We start from the raw sequence: 9,113 nt of genomic DNA, 5'->3' as shown, positions 1-9,113 counted from the left end.
GGCGGGGTCTCTGGAACCTCAATGCCGGGATGGCTGACCTAGGGTAGGAGGCTGCCCAGCTTGCATTTGCTAGGGTCCCCAGGATTCCAAAAAGGGAATTAGGGGGGAGTCCCCAGCCATCCATGCAGGAGGCACAGACTTGTACCTAGTAAAACATTTCATTAATTATGCCTCAGTATTTTTACAGATTCATCAAAGAGCTGGAGGCAGTGGGGTGTGTGTGTGTGTGTCTAAGACCTGCTTCCTTATGCCAGTTCTCCTGAGATTTCCCTGGTGGGGTCTGTCTGTCTCCAAGGAGCTGCCAAAGAAGGGGAAAGCCCTCTGCTAAGGATGGATAGATGAAGCTAGTGGGTCAGGCTCTGCCCGCCTCAGAAACGGAGGCTGCCCGTCCGCCCTCACACACTATGCGGGGAATTGAGTGAGCTTGTTAGGTTAAATGTGGGGATTTTCCTGAGACTCCGGAATACCTGTTGACTCTCCATCCATTTGAGGTCAAGCCCAAGCTGGTCAGTAGCCCCAGGCAGCACACTAATACTAAGCACTTCCCCTGCCTAGGGTAAGGGACAGAGAGGGACACCACCTCACCACTAAGCACCATTGCTAAGGCCAGCATTATCCCAGGCTCCCTCTAGGCCCGATCCCGTAAGGTCGGGGACCTAGTACGGAGCTTAGTCCTTGCCACTTAAGATCTGTGTGTCCAGGTCTCCTGTGAGGGACGGAGTTTGTTTTCTGGTCTCACCCCTAACCCCAACCCCAGGAAGCAGGGTGCGGAGTCCCAGACCGAAAGGGTGCTGCCAGTCTGTGTGCCCTGCTCCATCGGGTCTGCAGCGTGCAAAGCTTTGCAGCACGTATGCAGCGCTAGTCCGTGCCATCCACCAGCTCACACAGCATGTTTTCCAAAGCCGTAATGCGCTCCTCCTGGGCTTGCACCCGCTCCCGAAGGGCCTTGATCTCCTCCAGCAGTGTCTCCAGGGTGTGCTGCTGCTGGTATGTGGAGAGCAGAGGAGACCATGGCAGAGAGCAGAAGCTCGGGTAGAGCTAGGGTGGAGCGGGTCAGATCTTAGAGCTTACCGATAAGGGGGGTTCGCTGGCTGACTGGCTGCGCCGGGGACCGGCTGGTGGACGCACATCCAGGATGTTGCGCTTGGTGATCCGGAGCTCGCGGTGTTTGGGGGGTACGTAGCCTTCCTTCAGCGAAATAAGTACAGGTTCTGCGTCCTGACCTGATAGCCACTCATCTGCTTCCAGGGCTGGCTCAGGGCCGGGCGTGTCTGGGTATAGGTCATCCTGGAACAGGTCGGACTGAGGGGTGGGGTGGACAGGAGGGCCGGGGTGAGCGGGGACACTGGCGAGCTGCCTTTTGATGCTTTCCAATCACCTCCGCTCCCCCCCCCCCCCCCCCCCGCCACGTGGAACTCCCTTCCTCACCTTTCGAGGTACAGTCATGACGATGGGTTCACACTTTCGTTCATGTAACTTGTAGAACCTGCGGGGCAGGGGAATTCAACACTCGCTGTCTCCCAGTTGTTTTAAAAGCCCCGTGTCTGGGACTAAGGAGTTGGAAGCCAATACGCTGAGTAACTACCACGTACATTGAACTTTGCACACATGATCAGTTTGGGGTTAAAACATCCCTGGTGGAATGCCAGGTTGGGGGCGCTGGGATAGTCACTGAAAAAAGATTAATATGGCTCTTCTCTTTTTCAAAGAGCAGCATAATTAGGGGAAGGCCTGCAATAGCTAACATGAGGAACAGAGGCAGGGGGATAGAAGGGACTAAAATGCTGACCTGGCGATTTCACATTTGCTGACATCCAGTCCCCGCTTGGGCATGAAACCCATGCCCCGTTGCGGCTCTTTGCTGCTGAAAGTGTTCAGATAATGCACAAAAGGTGGTTCGTCCGTGATTTCAAAGTACCGAATGCTACTGTCTCCCTGCAAAACCAGTCAGTTCAGAGGCAGGGCCCGAGAGGGCCTTCACATCTCCATCCTGGCCCTGGGCCTTCCCGCCTAGCCTCAGCACCTTGCCACACAAGTAGACAATGCTGGAGTCGGGATCGTAGAATGGCAGTAGCACCCCGTTGCTTGTGTCCATCTCCTGCAGGGCCACTGGCTCCTCAAAGTTGTTCTGCCGAGCACAGGAAGAGTGACCAGCTCTGCTCATCCTCCCGGGCTGCTTCAGAATTCGCTTTATGCCCACTCCAAATCCCATGCGTTCCCAAGGCCGCTCTGCTGAGAGCTACAGCAGGGCTCTCTTCTAGACTTATCACTCCCTCGCACGAGGACGCCCTGTGCGGTCGCATGCAGTCACAGCAAACCACCCCCAGGGACTAGGCATCACCAGGAGGGGGCGCCAGCGCGAGCTCCTTCAGGCGATGCAGCAAAACTGGGCAGTGTTGGGTGTGAGGTGGCAGCAACCTTCAGCCCTGTCAGAATGGGCATACCCTGCGGGCGCGGGGCGTCTGGCCCCTCGCCCGTGATGCCAGTCCCCGGGGCACACACCCCAAGCCTCCAGCTGTGTTACCGGGTCCCACAGGCCTAGCTCTCGCTGGCTCATGCGGGTGAATCCCGTGGTGAAGATATGACCCAGCCGTGTGAAGACAGCCCGCATGGGCCTCATCCCCTCGTGGGCTGCAAACCTCTCCTGGGGGAGGGAGGGGGGAGAAGGGAGGAGCATCACCCTACTGCCTGCCTTGCCAACCTGAGTGTGGGGTGGAGGTGGGGGGAAAGGGGTCTTAAGAACGAAGCTTCACGGAGGTCAGTGGCAGGACCCTGGCCTGGAGAATATCAGGGCGGGGACCGAGCAGGAGGTGCGGAGCTCTGAGCAGGTCCCAAACCTTAGGCACCCTCAAAGGCTGATCCCTGGGGCAGGCGATGTCTCTTGGCTCCCGGGGGTTGCAGCGGGGCTTTACCCACAAGGGAGCTCTGTGCTCCGCTTGGGCGTCTTGGGCCGGGCTCCTGGCTGAACCTGCAAAGCGAGCCATTGCGCCGGCTCGGCCTGGCCTACCGGGTCCCAGAGTGCGAGTTGCCGCTCACTCATCCTGCTGAAGCCGGTGCTGAGCAGCTTCCCGTCTGCGGTGAAGACGGCCCGCAGCGGGCGGGCGCCCTCGTGAGGCCGGGCTCGCTCCTGCTCGCAGGGTTAGTGGGTTAGAGTACCAGCTCTCCCTCCCTCTGGCTCCCCGCCGCGCCAAGCCTTCGCTCCGGGCAAACCTGCATGTCCCTCCCACCCCCACACCCTCGGTTAGATGGAGGCTGGCCAGGACAGGGGGATAGGGCTATTGCCTTCCCAGGGCACCCAGCTGGGACAAGCAACCCTTGAAGATTGTTTCATCCCCACCCAGTGGGTCAATGGGTGCGAAGGGGGTCAGTCGGTGGTCAGGCCCCAGACCCTGGAAGATGACGTTGGATATCTGAGAGGAGAGGGTCCCGGACTTCAGGTTTCATGCAGGTTCTGGTTGGAGGATGGAGTTTCCAGCTTCTCCCCTCAATCTAAAAGCAAGGAGCCCTCCTCGGAGCTCTGAGATGCATGGGAGGGGAGCGAACAGGAGCAGGCAGGGGGTTGCAGCCTGGGCACTAACTCAGGGCAGGGATTGAGGCGGTAAAGCCTGCCAAGGGTGCGGGGGTGGGGTGGGTGGGGGTCATGACTAATCTCTGGAGTAGAGATGGGACAGGTAAAAGCTGGGACCAGAGGTTCTGATGACGGTGGGTATCAGGTGCTAACAGCTGGTGCTGAGCAAGGGGTGCTAGGGAGTTGCCAGGCCAGGAACTCACCGCCACCACTTGACTCTTTCGGGGGTCAATGATTCGCAGGGTCTTGTCCTTGCAGGTAGTGGCTAGCAGGCTACCATTGCTGTTCCAACACACACTGTGGATGACGTCAGGGTGTATGTCGTCTAGGCTCAGCAGTACCTCTCCAGTGCCCACATTCCAGATGATGATCACATTATCACCACCTGTCCAGAGTGTCCAGGCGTGGTCATTGGGCCCCGCCTTCCTCCTCCCACCATCATCTATAGTAGGGATCCTTCTTAAACATCCCCCAGACCTGCACTGAGCAGGACATTCCTGGCAGTAGGGTGCCAAGAGAGGATGCCCACGCGCTTGGAGTGGCCCTCAAGGGTGATGACAGGTTCAGTGATATTGTGCACAGGGGTGTAGTCTGGAATCTGCCACACCTAGATAGGAAGAAAAGGCAACAAGTAGGTGGGATGCAGGGATGCTCCGCCCCCTCAATGCTGTTGGCCCTGTTGAGTGCTAAGTGTCAAGTCCAGGAGAAGGTGTGGTTCTGTCAGGACAGAGAAGCAGCAGTTCAGGACCAAGGAGCATTGCTAGCTCTCCAGAGACCTCCCCATTCACTCTGTCAGGAAAATTTCAGAGTGTTGTACCCCTGCTCTTAGGGCCCCAAGTTGTCCACGGTTATAATTAGTTCTAGGCAGTGCATTCTGGGAGGGAGTGGGTATGTATTTAACTAAAAATAATCTGGGAACCGGCAGGGCAGGGCTCCTGGTGCCTGCCCCATCTATCACCTTCCCCAGCACAGGTGAGGCACCTCCCTGCTTCCCTAAACCCAGCCTGGCAGCATCCACCTGGCTCCTACCATGACAGTGGTGTCGTCTGAGGCACTGGCGATGACGTTGTCATTGTGTGGGCACCAGTCAATGTCCAGTACAGGGCCAGTGTGCCCAGTGACCAGTGGGTAGTTCTTATCCACTCGTCCTGTCTGGAGGGGTGAGAGAGGGAGATGTGGGACCGTGTGTGTGTGTGTGTGTGTGTGTGTGTGTGTGTGTGTGTGTTGGTGCATGTACATGCACTGGGGCCTGGCACTTGCTAAGCAAATGACCATCCCCAGACCCTCCTGTATGTGGTTTTGGAGTGAGCACTGGATTTGTTTACCTATCGATGCTGTATCATTAATTTTCTTTTTGCAGACCTCTCTCAGCCTCTAAGCCTATCCAGTTCACTCTTTGAACTTTGCTGAAGATGCAATGTGAAATCATTTGTATGAGGGAATCTAATTCAGAGAGGCACAGTAACTTAACAAAGGACCCACAGCAAGACACTAGAACCCAGACTTGAATTAAATCTAGTGTTCTTCAAAAGACACTTACTTAGAGAAGGATTTTTCTTTCTAAATATAAGGTCTCATTATGTTTATTAGCCTACGTTGGTCTTGCCTCGGTCTTCTCAGTGCTGGGCTCACTCACAGACATGTACCCATACACCCTGTGAGGAGGCTGTATTTAAGCCCGTTCCCCCAAGTTGGGATATCTGTGGGAAGCTCCTAGAAGTGGGTTTAGTGAGTGACCCTGAGTGCGGTGTCCTAGCCCCTGGAGCAGACCTGTCCCTTGGCTTCACTCGGAACCACAAGCAGGCAATCCTGGTGCCTAATATCCCCTAACCAGGCTGGGGCCCCACTTTTCTTTTTGTCTCCATGAGTTGATTTGGGGAGCTATGAAGACTCTGTGGGGGGTTGGCACTGGCCCAGACCATGCAGTCTGGAAGAGAGGGTGGCTAAATGGCATTGAAATGACAGTCATACCGGGGAGGAGGTGGCTCTAGGTGAAATCTGAGCCCTTGGGTTGGTGTTTCTGGATGCTGTCTGCATTGTCCGGGGTGAGTCATAGGCCATTGTCAGGCCTCTTCCTGACCCTGCCACTTGTGGGGCCTCCTCTGGTAAGTATAGGGGTCAGTATCTAGGTCAAGGTTATGCTTTGGGGTGTTTATCCTGGGGTAGAGATGGCCAAGTGTCTGCAAAGGTGGCAGTCATTGTCTGGCCCCTTTTCCTGCTTGGTGCGCAGAGGAGCGCTCTGGCTGTATGTATTTTGTTTTCCCTTCCTTTTAGTTTCATTCTACCCCATCTAAGACATCCTCTCTCTCTGACACTAGGGAAAATAAGGTCAGAATCTGACTGCTTGGCTCTGCTGCACCCCAGCCTTCTACATCACTAACTCCCGTTTGGTCCCTGCTCGGAACAGGGTCTGCACGGACTGGAGAGCGAGCATCAGTGAGCCTAGGGAACGGTGAGGGGACAGCAGCCAGTTCACATAGACTGCCCTTCTGACTGAGGACTGGATTTCAGTGAGATATCCCAGAGGCCCCAGCCAGCCACCTCCCAATTGCTTCCTTCCCCTCATCCCTCACCTTGGCCAGAGGCAGGACAATGAAGGCACCTCCACCTCCAGCCTCTACAATAATGGCCAGAAATTTGGGGTTGACGGCACAGAAGGCACTGTCCCATGTGACCTTGGATACCCGGATGTCCTCATAGGCCTGGTCGGCCTTTGCTGCCTGACCAAACACATGGCGGAATTTGCTTTGCCGAACCACTCGCCGGCTCATGGCTGGAGCAAAAAGATAGGGGATATCAGAGCCTAGAGGCACGTTGGTCCTTAATCCTGCGAACTGTGGGAGGGAGGTATTAGTGAGTAGAATTATCTGGTAAGGAGCAGGGAGCTTCCTTCCAAGTGACCAAAGGAGGAGGCAGATCTTCATCACCTGTCCAATGGTGTTTAATTTGAGGGGCTAGGACCGGGAGTCTGACCACAGGCTAGGGGGGCAATGGAGACGGACACAGGGTTGAAACTTCCTGGGAGACGGGGACGTTTTGAGGAGCAATATCAGTGGGTCCCCTCCTGCTGCAGGTCATGGATGAGCACCTCTTTGCAAGTGTTTGTGCCTCCTGGAGACACCCTACTCAACACACTCTCTCTTAGTCACTGGACCTTAGTTCAAGGTTAGTTGTGGGGCTAGGATTCCAGCCCTCAAGATCCCCAAATTCTCATCACTGGCAGAGTTCAGGCACATGTGTCTTTTTCTACATGCTTCCTGTCAGCCTGTCTCAACTCCCGTTTTCATCGGTTTCCTCCCGGGGTGGGGGGATATGTGGGAGAGAGCAGTAGAAGGTAGATCTCCCTTTTGTCCATTCCACCAAGCACAGGCTTCTCTGAGAAGCCCGACCATGGTCATCTGACATGAATACCGCACTTTAGTCCAGCTTCTTTGGGTGTGTTGCCTGTGCCTGTGCTGGATCTTCTAGTAGGTTCTCCTGAGAGTGGGGGCCCCCGACCCCATCGGCAAGGACCAGATGTGCGCCGGTGAGGAGGTGAGGTCCTTTTCCTGGAACCAGGACCTCAGCTATGCTACTTTCCCCAAGGGGACACACCAGCCTCTCCCAGAGGCCCACTGCTTCCTGCCCCTCCCCAGCCCGGGCATCCCTGTGCCCTTCAAACCGCTCCTGCAGCCCCAGGCCTGAAGCTCGGCCTACCCGCACCCTCCTCTCGCCTCTTGCCCCTGCAGTGCGTTCTTGTGAGACTAGGTGTCTCCTCGCTAGCCTCTGTCCGGCCAAATATAGACACCAAGTCCGCCCTGCCGGACCGAATTTAGCGGCGGGGAGGGAGGGGGGCGCAGACCTCTGCCCCCTCCAGAGACCCCGCCCGCTCCGTTGGCTGCGGTGGCGGAGGCGGGGAGGGGGGTACCTGGTCCTAAGCCGGGCGGGGGTGCTCTCGCAGCGACTCCTCTGCGGAGTGGGTCGGGGTACGCGGGGGGCCGAGGGAGGCGTCCGGGGCCAGGCACTGGGTCGCGCGTTCCGGCCGCCGCCTGCGGCTCTCAGCTGCGGGCTCCGCTGCAGTCCCAGCTGCTGCTGCCATCAACCTGAGGGGGCGGGGCCGAACGGGGGGGGGCAGGGCCAGGCCAATACGGCCACGCCCTGTCCAGCGCGGGAAAGTCCTGCGTCTCAACTCTGCCTGCGCTGGTAAAACGGGAAAAGTGAGTGTGCATGCCCCGTGTCTCCCTCCGGCCCCTCGCATGTAGGTTCGGGAGGCCCAGGCGCTTGGCCCAAAGCGGGACACCGAGACTGGGAGCCACCGCGAACGATCAGGTGCCTGAGCGCCGCATTCTTGCCGCAATCGCGCTGCTAATTTAGTCGTTCCCAGCGGGCGGGGTTGTGGGGCAGCACAGCCAGGACCCGCTGGTTAGAGGCCCCTGAAGATGCTCTAGGGGAATCGTCTCAGTCGCTTGATGAAGGTCAAGGCTGGCCCAGGGCAACTTCGAGGCTAAGGCTTTTATTAACAGCGGTAGCAATCGTTTGAGAACTTAAAACACTGGCACTGGTATAGGCGTTTCGCCCTGTTAGAAGGTTCCATGAAGCAGGAGGCTCAGACACCAGGCAGAGAAAAGTGAACTCACTCCCAGCACCAGGTTCAAGTGGAAAAGGCTGGCATAGATACTTGGCCACATTTTAGAGGTCGGAGGAACCAACTCTGAAGTTGAGGGCCTTTGTTTGAGACAGTCCCTCTATTCTAGGGCAGGATTCCCTCACTCCCAAGACCTACAGGTCTGAAGTACTTACTGTTCAAGGTCAAGGAGATAAAATACAACCAGGGAAGAGCAGCCAGTTCCTGGAGTTGCTGTTTACTCAATGCCTGCTCATGATTTCATTTCTTCCCTCCCATCTTACGTCCTGGAGGGCAGTAGGGGGGTCAGTTTCAGGCCGCACATACAATCAGTCTTCTGTACGGTAGAGACCAGTGTGTGTGTGTGTGTGTGTGTGTGTGTGTGTGTGTGTGTGTGTGTGTAGGGGGAGGAAGGAGGGGAAAGAGAGAGATAGATGCATAAGGGTGCCCACAGGTGTCTGTTTTTCAGGAGGGGTCTAGGTATTCAGTGGCTTGTAGAGGAACAGAATCAGAAATTGTTGGCGCTACAGAAATAATTGAGGGCTTCTGTGTGTGTATATAACCATGAGGATGGAAGGAGTCTTTTACCTTAAGATTCCAGGTACATGGTTAGGCAGACAAGACTCAAGTGACTAGTTGCTCCTTTATGATAATAATAACTCATGTTTTTCTGGGCAATCTACACTTATTAACGTTCTGGTAATCCACGTTCAGTTCCCAGAACCCACACAACAGCTCACAGCCATGTATAACCCCAGTTCTTGGGGATCCAACACCCTCTTCTGGCTTCCACAGGTATCAGACACCCATATGGTGAACCAACATACATGCAGGCAAAACATCCACACATATAAAGCTGCTAGAGAATGTTATTTTAAGGTGTGTTACTTTTGTTTATGTTGCATTTGTTTAACTCTGTGAAGCTGTGTTACTGTGCCTGTC

General features: G+C 55.9%; 1 protein-coding gene across 3 annotated transcripts; it reads right to left on the bottom strand.

Moving 5' to 3' along the window:
- Nucleotides 1-217: 217 nt before the first annotated feature.
- Coro6 (coronin 6) lies at nt 218-7,650 on the bottom strand. 3 transcript variants are annotated; one of them, XM_059271253.1, is made up of 11 exons: nt 7,476-7,650; nt 6,142-6,341; nt 4,598-4,720; nt 4,046-4,175; nt 3,772-3,953; nt 3,008-3,127; nt 2,024-2,128; nt 1,790-1,935; nt 1,429-1,486; nt 1,072-1,302; nt 218-984 (listed from the first exon to the last, which is right to left on the bottom strand). In XM_059271253.1, exons 2-11 carry the CDS (start codon nt 6,337-6,339, stop codon nt 859-861), a joined length of 1,419 nt encoding a protein of 472 aa, XP_059127236.1. In that variant the 5' UTR covers nt 6,340-6,341; nt 7,476-7,650; the 3' UTR covers nt 218-858. The 3 variants fall into 3 exon arrangements, with proteins under 3 accessions (XP_059127236.1, XP_059127234.1, XP_059127235.1); XM_059271251.1 differs by lacking the exon at nt 3,008-3,127; XM_059271252.1 differs by lacking the exon at nt 3,008-3,127 and having other exon boundaries at nt 218-981.
- Nucleotides 7,651-9,113: the final 1,463 nt, after the last annotated feature.

Source organism: Peromyscus eremicus, chromosome 8a (genome assembly GCF_949786415.1).
Source record: "Peromyscus eremicus chromosome 8a, PerEre_H2_v1, whole genome shotgun sequence".
In the NCBI taxonomy this organism is placed as follows: Eukaryota; Metazoa; Chordata; class Mammalia; order Rodentia; family Cricetidae; genus Peromyscus; species Peromyscus eremicus.
This window is presented reverse-complemented; position numbering and strand designations above follow the sequence as displayed.